Source organism: Somniosus microcephalus, unplaced genomic scaffold, assembly GCF_052327205.1.
Source record: "Somniosus microcephalus isolate GS21.2 unplaced genomic scaffold, FLI_Smic_1.0 unresolved_chr2, whole genome shotgun sequence".
Classification (NCBI taxonomy): Eukaryota; Metazoa; Chordata; class Chondrichthyes; order Squaliformes; family Somniosidae; genus Somniosus; species Somniosus microcephalus.
The window spans coordinates 18066706-18084715 of record NW_028225180.1 but is presented as its reverse complement, the minus strand read 5'-3'; the positions used below and the strand labels follow the sequence as shown (position 1 = coordinate 18084715).

Below are 18010 nucleotides of genomic sequence, written 5' to 3'. Positions count from 1 at the left end.
GTTGTCGCCGATCGGGTGGGGGCGGTTGTGTCCGAGGTTTCCGTCTCCAGAATCGTTCCATCGGCGCTCTCCCGTTCCGAGCCGCTCCCGATTTTCACCCCGTCGCTCGGCGACGCGTGTCCTTTACTCCCGATCTCTTCACCCCCGACCCGCCCGCCCCCTTCTCCAAGGACCCCTCCGCTAACGGGCAGAGAGCATCATGACGAATTCTGTCGGGGGTGAACGGGAAAAAAGAAAATTAAGCTAGAGAAACCAAAACCGCCACACTAACCTCAGACCCCGGCCTCCTCTCCCGCTGGGGTCAGCTGCTGACCTTTCACCCTCTGGGACTGAGGTCAGACCCAGATGGGACAGTGTAGAGGGAGCTTTGCTCTGTATCTAACCCGTGCTGTACCTGCCCTGGGAGTGTTTGATGGGACAGTGTAGAGGGAGCTTTACTCTGTATCTAACCCGTGCTGTACCTGCCCTGGGAGTGTTTGATGGGTCAGTGTAGAGGGAGCTTTACTCTGTATCTAACCCGTGCTGTACCTGTCCTGGGAGTGTTTGATGGGACAGTGTAGAGGGAACTTTACTCTGTATCTAACCCACGCTGTACCTGCCCTGGGAGTGTTTGATGGGACAGTGTAGAGGGAGCTTTACTCTGTATCTAACCCGTGCTGTACCTGCCCTGGGAGTGTTTGATGGGACAGTGTAGAGGGAGCTTTACTCTGTATCTAACCCGTGCTGTACCTGCCCTGGGAGTGTTTGATGGGTCAGTGTAGAGGGAGCTTTACTCTGTATCTAACCGTGCTGTACCTGTCCTGGGAGTGTTTGATGGGACAGTGTAGAGGGAACTTTACTCTGTATCTAACCCACGCTGTACCTGCCCTGGGAGTATTTGATGGGACAGTGTAGAGGGAGCTTTACTCTGTATCTAACCCGTCCTGTACCTGCCCTGGGAGTGTTTGATGGGACAGTGTAGAGGGAGCATTACTCTGTATCTAACCCTTGCTGTAACTGCCCTGGGAGTGTTTGATGGGACAGTGTAGAGGGAGCTTTACTCTGTATCTAACCCGTGCTGTACCTGCCCTGGGAGTGTTTGATGGGACAGTGTAGAGGGAGCTTTACTCTGTATCTAACCCGTGCTGTACCTGTCCTGGGAGTGTTTGATGGGACAGTGTAGAGGGAACTTTACTCTGTATCTAACCCACGCTGTACCTGCCCTGGGAGTGTTTGATGGGACAGTGTAGAGGGAGCTTTACTCTGTATATAACCCATGCTGTACCTGCCCTGGGAGTGTTTGATGGGACAGTGTAGAGGGAGATTTACTCTGTATCTAACCCATGCTGTACCTGCCCTGGGAGTGTTTGATGGGACAGTGTAGAGGGAGCTTTACTCTGTATCTAACCCGTGCTGTATTTGCCCTGGGAGTGTTTGATGAGACAGTGTAGATGGAGCTTTACTCTGTATCTAACCCATGCTGTACCTGCCCTGGGAGTGTTTGATGGGACAGTGCAGAGCGAGACTTACCGTCAAAGTCGACCTGACCATCTCCATTCAGATCAATATCTCGGAGCATCTCCTCGATCTCCTTGTGTTGGAGTTGTTCCCCCAGGAAGTGGCCAAGGGCGGTCTCCAGCTCTGAGGTACAGATCAACCCGTCGCCATCCGAGTCAAACTGAGGAACCAAGAGACAGAGAGAGAATGCAGGAAAATTAGGAACAGGAGGAAGCCCATCCAACCTGTGTCAGAAGTTTGTGGGTTCGAGCCTCCACTCCAATCTCAAGCCCCATAATCCCAGGCCGACACTCCCTGGTTACCGAGTACTGAGGGAGTGCCGCACTGTCGGAGGGGCAGTACTGAGGGAGCGCCGCACTGTCGGAGGGGCAGTACTGAGGGAGCGCTGCACTGTCGGAGGGGCAGTACTGAGGGAGCGCTGCACTGTCGGAGGGGCATTACTGAGGGAGCGCTGCACTGTCGGAGGGTCAGTACTGAGGGAGCGCTGCACTGTCAGAGGGGCAGTACTGAGGGAGCGCGGCACTGTCGGAGGGGCAGTACTGAGGGAGCACCGCACTGTCGGAGGGTCAGTACTGAGGGAGCGCCGCACTGTCGGAGGGGCAGTACTGAGGGAGCGCTGCACTGTCGGAGGGTCAGTACTGAGGGAGCGCTGCACTGTCGGAGGGGCAGTACTGAGGGAGCGCCGCACTTTCGGAGGGGCAGTACTGAGGGAGCGCCGCACTGTCGGAGGGGCAGTACTGAGGGAGCGCCGCACTGTCGGAGGGGCAGTACTGAGGGAGCGCCGCAGTGTCGGAGGGGCAGTACTGAGGGAGCGCTGCACTGTCGGAGGGTCAGTACTGAGGGAGCGCTGCACTGTCAGAGGGGCAGTACTGAGGGAGCGCGGCACTGTCGGAGGGGCAGTACTGAGGGAGCGCCGCACTGTCGGAGGGGCAGTACTGAGGGAGCGCCGCACTGTCGGAGGGGCAGTACTGAGGGAGCGCCGCAGTGTCGGAGGGGCAGTACTGAGGGAGCGCCACACTGTCGGAGGGGCAGTACTGAGGGAGCGCCGCACTGTCGGAGGGGCAGTACTGAGGGAGCGCTGCACTGTCGGAGGGGCAGTACTGAGGGAGCGTGGCACTGTGGGAGGGCCAGTACTGAGGGAGCGCCGCACTGTCGGAGGGGCAGCACTGAGGGAGCGCTGCACTGTCGGAGGGGCAGTACTGAGGGAGCGCTGCACTGTCGGAGGTCAGTACTGAGGGAGAGTTGCACTTTCGGAGGGGCAGTACTGAGGGAGTGCCGCACTGTCGGAGGGGCACTACCGAGGGAGCGCCGCAGTGTCGGTGGGGCAGTACTGAGGGAGCGCTGCACTGTCGGTGGGGCAGTACTGAGGGAGCGTGGCACTGTGGGAGGGCCAGTACTGAGGGAGCGCCGCACTGTCGGAGGGGCAGTACTGAGGGAGCGCCGCACTGTCGGAGGGCCAGTACTGAGGGAGCGCCGCACTGTCGGAGGGGCAGTACTGAGGGAGCGCCGCACTGTCGGAGGGGCAGTACTGAGGGAGTGCTGCACTGTCGGAGGGGCAGTACTGAGGGAGCGTGGCACTGTGGGAGGGCCAGTACTGAGGGAGCGCTGCACTGTCGGTGGGGCAGTACTGAGGGAGCGTGGCACTGTGGGAGGGCCAGTACTGAGGGAGCGCCGCACTGTCGGAGGGGCAGTACTGAGGGAGCGCCGCACTGTCGGAGGGGCAGTACTGAGGGAGTGCTGCACTGTCGGAGGGGCAGTACTGAGGGAGCGTGGCACTGTGGGAGGGGCAGTACTGAGGGAGCGCCGCACTGTCGGAGGGGCAGCACTGAGGGAGTGCTGCACTGTCGGAGGGGCAGTACTGAGGGAGCGTGGCACTGTCGGAGGGGCAGTACTGAGGGAGCGCCGCACTGTCGGAGGGGCAGCACTGAGGGAGCGCTGCACTGTCGGAGGGGCAGTACTGAGGGAGCGCTGCACTGTCGGAGGTCAGTACTGAGGGAGAGTTGCACTTTCGGAGGGGCAGTACTGAGGGAGCGCCGCAGTGTCGGAGGGGCAGTACTGAGGGAGCGCTGCACTGTCGGTGGGGCAGTACTGAGGGAGCGCCGCACTGTCGGAGGGGCACTACTGAGGGAGCGCCGCAGTGTCGGAGGGGCAGTACTGAGGGAGCGCCGCACTGTCGGAGGGGCAGTACTGAGGGAGCGCCGCACTGTCGGAGGGGCAGTACTGAGGGAGCGCCGCACTGTCGGAGGGGCAGTACTGAGGGAGCGCTGCACTGTCGGAGGGGCAGTACTGAGGGAGCGCTGCACTGTCGGAGGGGCAGTACTGAGGGAGCGCCGCACTGTCAGAGGGGCAGTACTGAGGGAGCGCCGCACTGTCGGAGGGGCAGTACTGAGGGAGCGCTGCACTGTCGGTGGGGCAGTACTGAGGGAGCGTGGCACTGTCGGAGGGGCAGTACTGAGGGAGCGCCGCAGTGTCGGAGGGGCAGTACTGAGGGAGCGCTGCACTGTCGGTGGGGCAGTACTGAGGGAGCGTGGCACTGTCGGAGGGGCAGTACTGAGGGAGCGCCGCACTGTCGGAGGGTCAGCACTGAGGGAGCGCTGCACTGTCGGAGGGGCAGTACTGAGGGAGCGCTGCACTGTCGGAGGGTCAGTACTGAGGGAGCGCTGCACTGTCGGAGGGGCAGTACTGAGGGAGCGCCGCACTTTCGGAGGGGCAGTACTGAGGGAGCGCCGCACTGTCGGAGGGGCAGTACTGAGGGAGCGCCACAGTGTCGGAGGGGCAGTACTGAGGGAGCGCTGCACTGTCGGAGGGTCAGTACTGAGGGAGCGCTGCACTGTCAGAGGGGCAGTACTGAGGGAGTGCCGCACTGTCGGAGGGGCAGTACTGAGGGAGTGCCGCACTGTCGGAGGGGCAGTACTGAGGGAGCGCCGCACTTTCGGAGGGGCAGTACTGAGGGAGCGCCGCACTGTCGGAGGGGCAGTACTGAGGGAGCGCCGCAGTGTCGGAGGGGCAGTACTGAGGGAGCGCTGCACTGTCGGAGGGTCAGTACTGAGGGAGCGCTGCACTGTCAGAGGGGCAGTACTGAGGGAGTGCCGCACTGTCGGAGGGGCAGTACTGAGGGAGCGCCGGACTGTGTTTATCTACCTTCCCCTTAAATGTATCTATACTATTCGCCTCTGCCACTCCCTGTGGTAACGAGTTCCACACTCTCACCACTCTCTGGGTAAAGTTCCTCCTGAATTCCTTATCAGATTTATTAGTGACTGTCTTATATGGATAGCCCTAGAGTTCTGGACTCCGCCAGAAGTAGAAACATTTTCTCTATGTCTACTCTACTGAACCCTTTCATAATCTTCAACGTCAGAAATGGAGATGTTCGCTGATGACTGCACAGTGTTCAGCACCATTCACAACTCCTCAGATAATGAAGCAGTCCATGCCCGCATGCAACAAGACCCGGACGACGTTCAGGCTTGGGCTGATAACTGGCAGGTAACATTCGCGCCACACAAGTGCCAGGCAATGACTATCACCAACAAGCGAGAGTCTAACCACCTCCCCTTGATATTCCATGGCATTACCATCGCCGAATCCCCCACCATCAACATCCTGGGGGTCACCATTGACCAGAAACTTAACTGGACCAGCCACATAAATACTGTGGCTACAAGAGCCGGTCAGAGGCTGGGTATTCTGTGGCGAGTGACTCACCTCCTGACACCCCAAAGCCTTTCCACCATCTACAAGGCACAAGTAAGGAGTGTGATGGAATACTCTCCACTTGCCTGGATGAGTGCAGCTCCAACAACACTCAAGAAGCTCGACACCATCCAGGACAAAGCAGCCCGCTTGACTGGCACCCCATCCACCACCTTAAACATTCACTCCCTCCACCACCGGCGCACCGTGGCTGCAGTGTGGACCATCTACAAGATGCACTGCAGCAACTCGCCAAGGCTTCTTCGGCAGCACCTCCCAAACCCGCGACCTCTTCCACCTAGAAGGACAAGGGCAGCAGGCGCATGTGAACACCACCACCTCCAAGTTCCCCTCCAAGTCACACACCATCCTGACTTGGAAATATATCGGCCGTTCCTTCATCGTCACTGGGTCAAAATCCTGGAACTCCCTCCCTAACAGAGAGACCTGGGGGTGTTCATACACAAATCTTTGAAGGTTGCAGGACAGATTACGAAGGTTGTTTTAAAATCATATGGAAGCCTTGACTTTATTAATAAAGGCAGAGAGTACAACAGCAAGGAAGTTATGCTAATTCTTTATAAAACACTGGTTAGGCCTCAGCTGGAGTATTGTGTCCAATTCTGGGCACCACACTTTAGGAAGGATGTGAAGGCCTTGGAGAGGGTGTGAGCGGAGATTGACCAGAATGGTCCCAGGGATGAGGGACTTCAGTGACGTGGAGAGACTGGCGAAGCTGTGGTTGTTCTCCTTAGAGCAGAGAAGGTTAAGGGGAGATTGACCAGAATGGTACCAGGGATGAGGGACTTCAGTTACGTGGAGAGACTGGAGAAGCTGGGATTGTTCTCCTTAGAGCAGAGAAGGTTAAGGGGAGATTGACCAGAATGGTACCAGGGATGAGGGACTTCAGTGATGTGGAGAGACTGGAGAAGCTGGGATTGTTCTCCTTGGAGCAGAGAGGTTAAGGGGAGATTGACCAGAATGGTACCGGGGATGAGGGACTTCAGTGACGTGGAGAGACTGGAGAAGCTGGGATTGTTCTCCTTGGAGCAGAGAAGGTTAAGGGGAGATTGACCAGAATGGTACCAGGGATGAGGGACTTCAGTGACGTGGAGAGACTGGAGAAGCTGGGATTGTTCTCCTTGGAGCAGAGAAGGTTAAGGGGAGATTGACCAGAATGGTACCAGGGATGAGGGACTTCAGTTACGTGGAGAGACTGGAGAAGCTGGGATTGTTCTCCTTGGAGCAGAGAAGGTTAAGAGGTGATTTAATCGAGGTGTTCAGAATCATGAAGGGTTTTGATGGAGTAAATAAGGAGATGCTGTTTCCAGTGGCAGGAGGGTCGGTAACCAGAGGACACAGATTGAAGATAATCGGCCAAAGAACCAGAGGGGGAGGTGAGGAGAATGTTTTTATGCAGCGAGTTGTTGTGATCTGGAACGCGCTGCCTGAAAGGGCGGTGGGAGCAGATTCAATAGGAACTTTCAAAAGGGAATTGGAGAAATACTGGAAGGGGAAAAATTTACAGGGATATGAGGGCAGCAGGGGGGAGTGGGGTTAATAATCCAGGGTACGGTAGTGTAGGGGCTGACAGGTGACCAAAAGCTTGGTCAAAGAGGTAGGTTTAAAGGATCGTCTTAAAGGAGGAGAGAGAGGCGGAGAGATTTAGGGAGAGGTTTAGGGAGGGAATTCCAGAGCTCGGGGCCCAGGCAGCTGAAGGCACGGCCACCAATGGTGGAGCGATGGAAATCGTGGGATGAGGAAGAGGCCAGAATTGGAGGAGCACAGAGATCTCGGAGGGTTGTAGGGGCTGGAGGAGGTTACAGAGATAGGGAGGGTTGTAGGGGCTGGAGGAGGTTACAGAGATAGGGAGAGTTGTAGGGCTGGAGGAGGTTACAGAGATAGGGAGGGTTGTAGGGCTGGAGGAGGTTACAGAGATAGGGAGGGTTGTAGGGGCTGGAGGGGGTTACAGAGATAGGGAGGGTTGTAGGGGCTGGAGGAGGTTGCAGAGATAGGGAGGGTTGTAGGGCTGGAGGAGGTTACAGAGATAGGGAGGGTTGTAGGGCTGGAGGAGGTTACAGAGATAGGGAGGGTTGTAGGGGCTGGAGGGGGTTACAGAGACAGGGAGGGTTGTAGGGGCTGGAGGAGGTTACAGAGATAGGGAGGGCTGTAGGGGCTGGAGGAGGTTACAGAGATAGGGAGGGTTGTAGGGGCTGGAGGAGGTTACAGAGCTAGGGAGGGTTGTAGGGCTGGAGGAGGTTACAGAGATAGGGAGGGTTGTAGGGGCTGGAGGGGGTTACAGAGATAGGGAGGGTTGTAGGGGCTGGAGGAGGTTACAGAGATAGGGAGGGTTGTAGGGGCTGGAGGAGGTTACAGAGATAGGGAGGGTTGTAGGGGCTGGAGGAGGTTACAGAGATAGGGAGGGTTGTAGGTCTGGAGGAGGTTACAGAGATAGGGAGGGTTGTAGGGGCTGGAGGAGGTTACTGAGATCGGGAGGGTTGTAGGGGCTGGAGGAGGTTACTGAGATCGGGAGGGTTGTAGGGGCTGGGGGAGGTTACAGAGATAGGGAGGATTGTAGGGGCTGGAGGAGGTTACAGATATAGGGAGTGTTGTCGGGGCTGGAGGAGGTTACAGAGATAGGGAGGGTTGTAGGGGGCTGGGGGAGGTGACAGAGATAGTGAGGGTTGTAGGGGCTGGAGGAGGTTACAGAGAGAGGGAGTGTTGTCGGGGCTGGAGGAGGTTACAGAGATAGGGAGGGTTGTAGGGGGCTGGGGGAGGTGACAGAGATAGTGAGGGTTGTAGGGGCTGGAGGAGGTTACAGAGAGAGGGAGTGTTGTCGGGGCTGGAGGAGGTTACTGAGATCGGGAGGGTTGTAGGGGCTGGGGGAGGTTACAGAGAGAGGGAGTGTTGTCGGGGCTGGAGGAGGTTACAGAAATGGGGAGGGTTGTAGGGGCTGGAGGAGGTTACAGAGATAGGGAGGATTGTATGGGCTGGAGGAGGTTACAGAAATGGGGAGTGTTGTAGGGGCTGGAGGAGGTTACAGAAATGGGGAGAGTTGTAGGGGCTGGAGGAGGTTACAGAAATGGGGAGGGTTGTAGGGGGCTGGAGGAGGTTACAGAAATGGGGAGGGTTGTAGGGGCTGGAGGAGGTTACAGAAATGGGGAGGGTTGTCGGGGCTGGAGGGGGTTACAGAGATGGGGGGGAGAAATTCGGTTGGTAGCGCCTCCAATTAGCGCCTAAAGAGGCCGAGAAGTGGGGCGTTAGCCAATTTTCGTCCGGGCGCAGTGAAACCAGTGCCTTGCCCCATATTGAGCATACATTTAGCACCGGCGCTAAATCTTAGCGCCTTCTCACGGGCGCAGGCAGATCATGACGTCATTTGAGTGTGCAACACGTTTTGGGCGTCCTGGACCGGAAATTCAGTGGCGCCCCCCTCCGTAGCGCCTGGCGCTAATAAGGACAGCTTACCTGGAGCCTTCCCCAGTCACTCTCGGGCTGGAGGAGCGTTCTTTAAAGGTCACTGGTGTGGTTTAAAAGCGGCAGCCTTTTTGGCTCACAACTTCTTTGAGAGTTACAGAGAGTTGCTGGGCTGCACACTGCGAGCCATTTGACCACTGAGCCAGCGCTGGCAGAGGAACTTCAGCCTTCTGACCATCACCTTGCTGTTGGTGAGCATTTCCAACGGCAAAACTTTCTCTGCGCACTTATTATGGGGGCTGCATTGGAGGGGAACGTCCTGCTGCTGAATCATCTGGAAAGGGCACTGAGATGCAGGGAGAGAGGGGCAGGCATGGCCAGACGGAGGAGGACCAACAGACGTCGCCGCACCAGACCGTACGCTGCCAGGGTTTTCCGACAGCAGTTTTCCTACATGAACATGTCGGAGGAGCAGTGTATCAGAAGGCTGCGCTTTAGAAAGGAGGTGGTGACTGAGCTGTGCCAACTGCTTCAGCCAGATCTGCAGCCTCAGATAAGGTGCAGGACATCTCTGTCGGTGGCTGTGAGGATGACTGTTGCCCTAAACTTCTACGCAAGCGGCCCCTTTCAGGCCGCAACTGGGGACATAGCCAACATCTCGCAGTTTGTGGTGCATTGCTGCATCCGTCAAGTGACTGATGCCCTGTTTAAAAGGAGGCGGCAGTACATCTCCTTCCCAATGACCCTGGACAAGCAGCGGGAGCGTGCAGAGGGCTTCGCTGCAATAGTGGACTTCCCCATGGTGCAGGGTGCCATTGACTGCACGCACGTGGCTTTGCGGGCACCTGTAGAGAATGCGGAGGAGTTCCGCAACCGCAAGGGGTTCCATTCCTTGAATGTCCAGCTGGTCTGTGACCACCGACAGCTGATCCTCGCAGTGAATGCGCAGTTCCCAGGCAACAGCCACGACGCCTTCATCCTGCGCCAGACTTCTGTTGCAGACCTTTTCGAGGCCCCGACTCACCCAGGAGGCTGGCTTCTCGGGGACAAGGGCTATCCTCTGTGCCCGTGGCTGATGACCCGCCCCTTTAAGAGCTGGCCAGCGCCAGTGTGTCTCGGGGAAAGTGATTATTGACAGCACCTGCACTGCGCCCCGCCGCCGCGAAATTGGGTTGCGCCACCGGGTTAGCGCCTTAAGAGTATCGTGCAGTGCCTGATTTAGCACCGCAATCACCTTCAGGGGCGCTGCAACCCTATATCGAGCCAGGTGGTGTTAAATTGCGCCTGGCGCTAAACTTTGCGCATCGCCAGGACTAGCGCCCCAAACGGGGCGATACCCAATTTCTCCCCCAGGGAGTGTTGTAGGGGCTGGAGGAGGTTACAGAGATAGAGAGGGTTGTAGGGGCTGGAGGAGGTTACAGAGATAGGGAGGGTTGTAGGGGCTGGAGGAGGTTACAGAGATAGGGAGGGTTGTAGGGGCTGGAGGAGGTTACAGAGATAGGGAGGGTTGTAGGGGCTGGAGGAGGTTACAGAGATAGGGAGGGTTGTAGGGGCTGGAGGAGGTTACAGAGATAGGGAGGGTTGTAGGGGCTGGAGGAGGTTACAGAGATAGGGAGGGTTGTAGGGGCTGGAGGAGGTTACAGAGATAGGGAGGGTTGCAGGGGCTGGAGGAGGTTACAGAGATAGGGAGGGTTGTAGGGGCTGGAGGAGGTTACAGAGATAGGGAGTATTGTAGGTGCTGGAGGAGGTTACAGAGATAGGGAGGGTTGTAGGGGGCTGGAGGGGGTTACAGAGATAGGGAGGGTTGTAGGGGCTGGAGGAGGTTACAGAGATAGGGAGGGTTGTAGGGGCTGGAGATGGTTACAGAGATAGGGAGGGTTGTAGGGGCTGGAGGAGGTTACAGAGATAGGGAGAGCTGTAGGGGTTGGAGGAGGTTACAGAGATAGGGAGAGTTGTAGGGGTTGGACGAGGTTACAGAGATAGGGAGGGTTGTAGGGGCTGGAGGAGGTTACAGAGATAGGGAGGGTTGTAGGGGCTGGAGGAGGTTACAGAGATAGGGAGGGTTGTAGGGGCTGGAGGAGGTTACAGAGATAGGGAGGGTTGTAGGGGCTGGAGGAGGTTACAGAGATAGGGAGGGTTGTAGGGGCGGGAGGATGTTACAGAGATAGGGAGGGTTGTAGGGGCTGGAGGAGGTTACAGAGATAGGGAGGGTTGTAGGGGGCTGGAGGAGGTTACAGAGATAGGGAGGGTTGTAGGGGCTGGAGGGGGTTACTGAGATGGGGAGGATTGTAGGGGCTGGAGGAGGTTACAGAGATGGGGAGGATCGAAACCTTGAAGGGATTTGAAAACAATGCTGAGAATTTTAAAATCGAGGTGTTGTTTAACCGGGAGCCAGAGTCGGTCGGCGAGCACAGGGGGCGATGGGTGAACGGGACACGGGGGCGGCGAGCACAGGGGGCGATGGGTGAACGGGACACGGGGGCGGCGAGCACAGGGGGCGATGGGTGAACGGGACACGGGGGCGGCGAGCACAGGGGGCGATGGGTGAACGGGACACGGGCGGCGAGCACAGGGGGCGATGGTTGAACGGGACACGGGGGCGGCGAGCACAGGGGGCGATGGGTGAACGGGACACGGGGGTGAACGGGACACGGGGGCGGCGAGCACAGGGGGCGATGGGTGAACGGGACACAGGGACGGCGAGCACAGAGGGCGATGGGTGAACGGGACACGGGGGCGGCGAGCACAGGGGGCGATGGGTGAACGGGACACGGGGGCGGCGAGCACAGGGGGCGATGGGTGAACGGGACACGGGGGCGGCGAGCACAGGGGGCGATGGGTGAACGGGACACGGGGGCGGCGAGCACAGGGGGCGATGGGTGAACGGGACACGGGGGCGGCGAGCACAGGGGGCGATGGGTGAACGGGACACGGGGGCGGCGAGCACAGGGGGTGATGGGTGAACGGGACACGGGGGCGGCGAGCACAGGGGGCGATGGGTGAATGGGACACAGGGGCGGCGAGCACAGGGGGCGATGGGTGAACGGGACACGGGGGCGGCGAGCACAGGGGGCGATGGGTGAATGGGACACGGGGGCGGCGAGCACAGGGGGCGATGGGTGAATGGGACACGGGGGCGGCGAGCACAGGGGGCGATGGGTGAATGGGACACGGGGGCGGCGAGCACAGGGGGCGATGGGCGAACGGGACACGGGGGCGGCCAAGTTTTGGATGAGCTCGAGTTTATCAAGCGTGGAAGGTGTCGGCTGGCCAGGAGAGCGTTTGGGGAAGTTTGAAGCCTGGAGGTAACAATGGCACGGATTGGTCCAGCGGGCGCTCCCTGTGACCGTGCAGGAGGATCCGGGAGGTTCTGCGGGTTGATCTGCTGGGTGGTGCTCTCCTTCAGCTGGACATTGGAGAGGATGAGCTGAACTCCCCGCGGACTGGCCCGTTCGAAGTTGTAGGCCGTGACGTGCTTGGTCATTAGGGTGGTTCAGGCAGGAGCCCTGGGGTCAAAGGGTGAGCCGAGGGGAGGGGATGCTGAGACAGAGACCCCAGGAGTCAAAGTGGAAGTCCGTTCTTTCCTTCTCTCCCTTTCTCATTCTTTATTTGTCTCCTTCCTCTTCTCTATTTCTTTCCTTCTTTCTGTCGCTTTCTCTGTGTGTCTCACTCTGTCTTTCTCTCTCTGTCTCTCTCTCTCTCTCTCTCTGTCTCTCTCCCTCTCTGTCTCTCGCCCTCTCTGTCTCTCTCCCTCTCTGTCTCTCGCCCTCTCTCCCTCTCTGTCTCTCTGTCTCTCTCCCTCTCTGTCTCTCGCCCTCTCTCCCTCTCTCCCTCTCTGTCTCTCTGTCTCCCTCCCTCTCTGTCTCTCTCTCGCCACCAGTTGGCAGCAGCAGGTTGAATGCCAGCTGCCTTGGGACAGGCCCCAGTTATTATATACATGAACAGGTCCAATCTGTGCCTGTCCCGGTTCTGAGCTGTTCTATGGAAAGGGCTGGTCGCAGTAAATTTACCGCGGCTTTCAACCCTCCCAGGCCATGACTAGTGAGAATCAATCCAACAAAGTTAACCGAGTACCTGATCTAACCAAACAACAAACTAACCGAGTAACTGATCGAACCGAATAATGAAACTAACCGAGTAACTGATCTAACCAAACAATGAAATCGACCGAGTAACTGATCTAACCAAACAACAAACTAACCGAGTAACGGATCTAACCAATCAACGAAACTAACCAAGTAACTGATCTAACCAATTAAACTAACCGAGTAACTGATCTAACCAAACAACGAAACTAACCGAGTAACTGATCTAACCAAACAACGAAACTAACCGAGTAACTGATCTAACCAAACAACGAAACTAACCAAGTAACTGTTCTAACCAATGTAACTAACCGAGTAACTGATCTAACCAAACAATGAAACTAACCGAGTAACTGATCTAACCAATGAAACTAACCGAGTAATTGATCTAACCAAACAACGAAACTAACCGAGTAACTGATCTAACCAAACAACGAAACCAACCGAGTAACTGATCTACCCAATGAAACTAACCGAGTAACTGAGCTAACGAAACAACAAACTAACCGAGCAACTGACCGATCCGAACAATGAAACTAACTAAGTAACTGATCTAACGAATGAAACTAACCGAGTAACTGATCTAACCAAGCATCAAACTAACCGAGTAACTGATCTAACCAAACAATGAAACTAACTGAGTAAGTAACTGATCTATCCAAACAATGAAACTAACCGTGTAACTGATCAAACCAAACAATGAAACTAACCGAGTAACTGATCTAACCAAACAATGAAACTAACCGAGTAACTGATCTAACCAAACAATGAAACTAGCTGAGTAACTGATCTAACCAAACAACGAAACTAACCGAGTAACAGATCTAACCAAACAATGAAACTAACCGAGCAACTGACCTAACCAAACAACAAAACTAGTCTATTGAAGCAATTAATCTAACTAAGTATTCTAATTGAACAACTCATCCAACTGGAATTGACCAGGGGAGCAAAACTAACCAGGTGACTAATCTAACGATATGACTAATCTAACCAAATACCTACATTTACTTACTTCTAATGTACCCAGATGATTTATGGATCCAGGTGACTAATTCAACCAGTTGACTAATATATGTAGAGCAGGTAACGGGTGAAACCAGGTCACTGCTGTAACCTGATGACTAAACTAACTGGAGCACTAATCGAAACAGATAACTAATGTAACCGGTGTTGGGACGACAGAACGAACCTCTTTGAATGCGAATTTCAGCTCCCGTACGCCAACCATGTGAGCGGTCTCCCGCAGCAACTTGGGGCCCATTAGTTCCACAAAGTCTTCGAGATCCATTCGTCCACCAACTAACAACAACAAACACAAAGGTTATCAGATAGCCCCTCAACTCAGAGTGTAGAGGGAGTTTTATCCCTGTATCTAACCCCGTGCTGTACCTGCCCTGGGAGTGTTTGATGGGACAGTGTAGAGGGAGCTTTACCCTGTATCTAACCCGTGCTGTACCTGCCCTGGGAGTGTTTGATGGGACAGTGTAGAGGGAGCTTTACTCTGTATCTAACCCCGTGCTGTACCTGCCCTGGGAGTGTTTGATGGGACAGTGTAGAGGGAGCTTTACCCTGTATCTAACCCCGTGCTGTACCTGCCCTGGGAGTGTTTGATGGGACAGTGTAGAGCGAGCTTTACTCTGTATCTAACCCGTGCTGTATCTGCCCTGGGAGTGTTTGATGGGACAGTGTAGAGTGAGCTTTACTCTGTATCTAACCCGTGCTGTACCTGCCCTGGGAGTGTTTGATGGGACAGTGTAGAGTGAGCTTTACTCTGTATCTAACCCGTGCTGTACCTGCCCTGGGAGTGTTTGATGGGACAGTGTAGAGGGAGCTTTACTCTGTATCTAACCCGTGCTGTACCTGCCCTGGGAGTGTTTGATGGGACAGTGTAGAGGGAGCTTTACTCTGTATCTAACCCGTGCTGTACCTGCCTTGGGAGTGTTTAATCAGACAGTGTAGAGGGAGCTTTACTTTGTATCTAACCCGTGCTGTACCTGCCCTGGGAGTGTTTGATGGGACAGTGTAGAGGGAGCTTTACTCTGTATCTAACCCGTGCTGTACCTGCCCTGGGAGTGTTTGATGCGACAGTGTAGAGGGAGCATTACTCTGTATCTACCCCGTGCTGTACCTGCCCTGGGAGTGTTTGATGGGACAGTGTAGAGGGAGCTTTACTCTGTATCTAACCCGAGCTGTACCTGCCGTGGGAGTGTTTGATGGGACAGTGTAGAGGGAGCTTTACTCTGTATCTAACCTGTGCTGTACCTGCCCTGGGAGTGTTTGATGGGACAGTGTAGAGGGAGCTTTATTCTGTATCTAACCCATGCTGTAACTGCCCTGGGAGTGTTTCATGGGACAGTGTAGAGGGAGCTTTACTCCGTATCTAACCCGTGCTGTACCCGCCCTGGGATTGTTTGATGGGACAGTGTAGAGGGAGCTTTACTCTGTATCTAACCCGTGCTGTACCTGCCCTGGGAGTGTTTGATGGGACAGTGTAGAGGGAGCTTTACTCTGTATCTAACCCGTGCTGTACCTGCCTTGGGAGTGTTTAATCGGACAGTGTAGAGGGAGCTTTACTCTGTATCTAACCCGTGCTGTACCTGCCCTGGGAGTGTTTGATGGGACAGTGTAGAGGGAGCTTTACTCTGTATCTAACCCGTGCTGTACCTGCCCTGGGAGTGTTTGATGCGACAGTGTAGAGGGAGCATTACTCTGTATCTACCCCGTGCTGTACCTGCCCTGGGAGTGTTTGATGGGACAGTGTAGAGGGAGCTTTACTCTGTATCTAACCCGAGCTGTACCTGCCGTGGGAGTGTTTGATGGGACAGTGTAGAGGGAGCTTTACTCTGTATCTAACCTGTGCTGTACCTGCCCTGGGAGTGTTTGATGGGACAGTGTAGAGGGAGCTTTATTCTGTATCTAACCCGAGCTGTACCTGCCCTGGTAGTGTTTGATGGGACAGTGTAGAGGGAGCTTTACTCCGTATCTAACCCGTGCTGTACCCGCCCTGGGATTGTTTGATGGGACAGTGTCGAGGGAGCTTCACTCTGTATCTAACCCATGCTGTACCTGCCCTGGGAGTGTTTGATGGGACAGTGTAGAGGGAGCTTTACTCTGTATCTAACCAGTGCTGTACCTGCCCTGGGAGTGTTTGACGGGACAGTGTAGAGTTATACGTACGCCTCATTTTAATCTGTTGATTGACTTCCAGAAGTTCCATCTCGGTTGGCATGTATCCCATCGTCCTCATACACTCACCCAGGTCCTTGTAGCTGATGTAACCATCCTGATCTGTGTCAAACTCCTTGAACGCTTCAGATATCTCTGTCAGGACAGGAAATGAGAAATGGGGACCTTAATGGGGAGTCTCCTCTTTAAACAGGGTCCCTGACGGAGAGACTCCCTCTTTAAACAGGGTCCCTGACGGAGAGACTCCCTCTTTAAACAGGGCCCCCGACGGAGAGACTCTCTCTTTAAACAGGGTCCCTGACGGAGAGACTCCCTCTTTAAACAGGGTCCCTGACGGAGAGACTCCCTCTTTAAGCAGGGTCCCTGACGGAGAGACTCCCTCTTTAAACAGGGTCCCTGATGGAGAGACTCCCTCTTTAAACAGGGTCCCTGACGGAGAGACTCCCTCTTTAAACAGGGTCCCTGACGGAGAGTCAAAGACTGCATGGATGAACTACAGAATTTGTTCATCCCAGTTTGGCATAAAAATAAATCAAAAAAGGTGACTCAACCGTGGCTAACGAGGGAAATTAGGGATAGCATAAGATCCAAGGAGAGGACATATAAATTGGCCAGAAAAAGCAGTAAACCTGAGGATTGGGAGCAGTTTAGGATTCAATAAAGGAGGACAAGGGGATTAATTAAGAAAGGGAAAATAGAATATGAGAGTAAGCTTGCAGGGAACATAAAAACTGACTGTAAAAGCTTTTATAGATATGTGAAGAGAAAAATATTGGTGAAGTCAAGCGTAGGTCCCTTGCAGTCATAATCAGGGGAATTTATAATGGGGAACAAAGAAATGGCTGACCAATTAAATACATATTTTGGTTCTGTCTTCACAACGGAGGACACAAATAACCTTCCAGAGATGCCGGGGAACATAGGGTCTGATGAAAAGGAGGAACTGAAAGAAATCAGTATTTGTAGGGAAATGGTGTTAGGGAAATTGATGGGATTGAAGGCCGATAAATCCCCAGGGCCTGATAATCTACATCCTAGGGTACTTAAGGAAGTGGCCCTAGAAATAGTAGATGCATTGCTGATCACCTTCCAACATTTGATGGAATCTGGAACAGTACCCATGGATTGGAGGGTAGCTAATGTTACCCCACTATTCAAAAAAGGTGGTAGAGAGAAAACGGGGAATTACAGACCGGTAAGCCTGACATCGGTAGTGGGGGAAATGCTAGAGTCCATTATAAAAGATGTAATAGCAGAGCACTTGGAAAACAGTGACAAGATCGGACAAAGCCAACATGGATTTACAAAAGGTAAATCGTGCTTGAATAATCTAGTGGAATTTTTTGAGGATGTAACTGGTGAAATAGATAAGGGAGAACCAGTGGATGTGGTGTATTTGGACTTTCAGAAGGCTTTCGATAAAGTCCCGCATAAGAGATTAGCGTGTAAAGTTAAGGCACATGGGATTGGGGGCAAGGTATTGACTTGGATAGAGAACTGGTTGGCAGACAGAAAGCAAAGAGTTGGAATAAACGGGTCATTTTCCGAGTGGCAGGCAGTGACTAGTGGGGTACCGCAGGGATCGGTCCTTGGACCCCAGCTATTCACAATATATATTAATGATCTAGACAAGGGAACTAGATGTAATATCTCCAAATTTGCAGACGACACAAAGCTAGGTGGGCGTGTGTGCTGTGAGGAGGATGCCGAGAAACTCCAGGATGATTTGGACAGGTTGGGTGATTGGGCAGAAGCATGGCAGATGCAATATAACGTGGATAAATGTGAGGTTATCCACTTTGGTGGCAAAAACAGGAAGGCAGATTATTATCTGAATGGCAATAGATTGGGAGAAGGGGAAGTGCAACGAGACCTGGGTGTCCTTGTGCATCAGTCGCTGAAGGTAAGCATGCAGGTGCAGCAGGCGGTTAAGAAGGCAAATGGTATGTTGGCCTTCGTAGCGAGAGGGTTTGAGTACAGGAACAAGGATGTCTTGCTGCAGTTGTACAGGGCCTTGGTGAGACCACATCTTGAGTATTGTGTGCAGATTTGGTCGCCTTATCTGAGGAAGGATGTTCTTGCCATGGAAGGAGTTCAGCGAGGATTCACCAGGCTGATACCTGGGA

General features: G+C 54.6%; 1 protein-coding gene across 1 annotated transcript in view; it reads right to left on the bottom strand.

Moving 5' to 3' along the window:
• Positions 1–136: 136 nt before the first annotated feature.
• Positions 137–18010, bottom strand: part of LOC147092215 (calcium-binding protein 2-like) — a 52630-nt gene continuing 34756 nt past the window's right edge. Inside the window, exons 3-6 of the mRNA XM_085975881.1 lie at positions 15876–16019; positions 13888–13997; positions 1510–1657; positions 137–209 (exon numbers count right to left, since the gene is read on the bottom strand). Coding sequence (XP_085832007.1) covers positions 181–209; positions 1510–1657; positions 13888–13997; positions 15876–16019 — 431 coding nt within the window. The 3' untranslated portion in view covers positions 137–180. The remainder of the gene's footprint in view (positions 210–1509; positions 1658–13887; positions 13998–15875; positions 16020–18010) is intronic.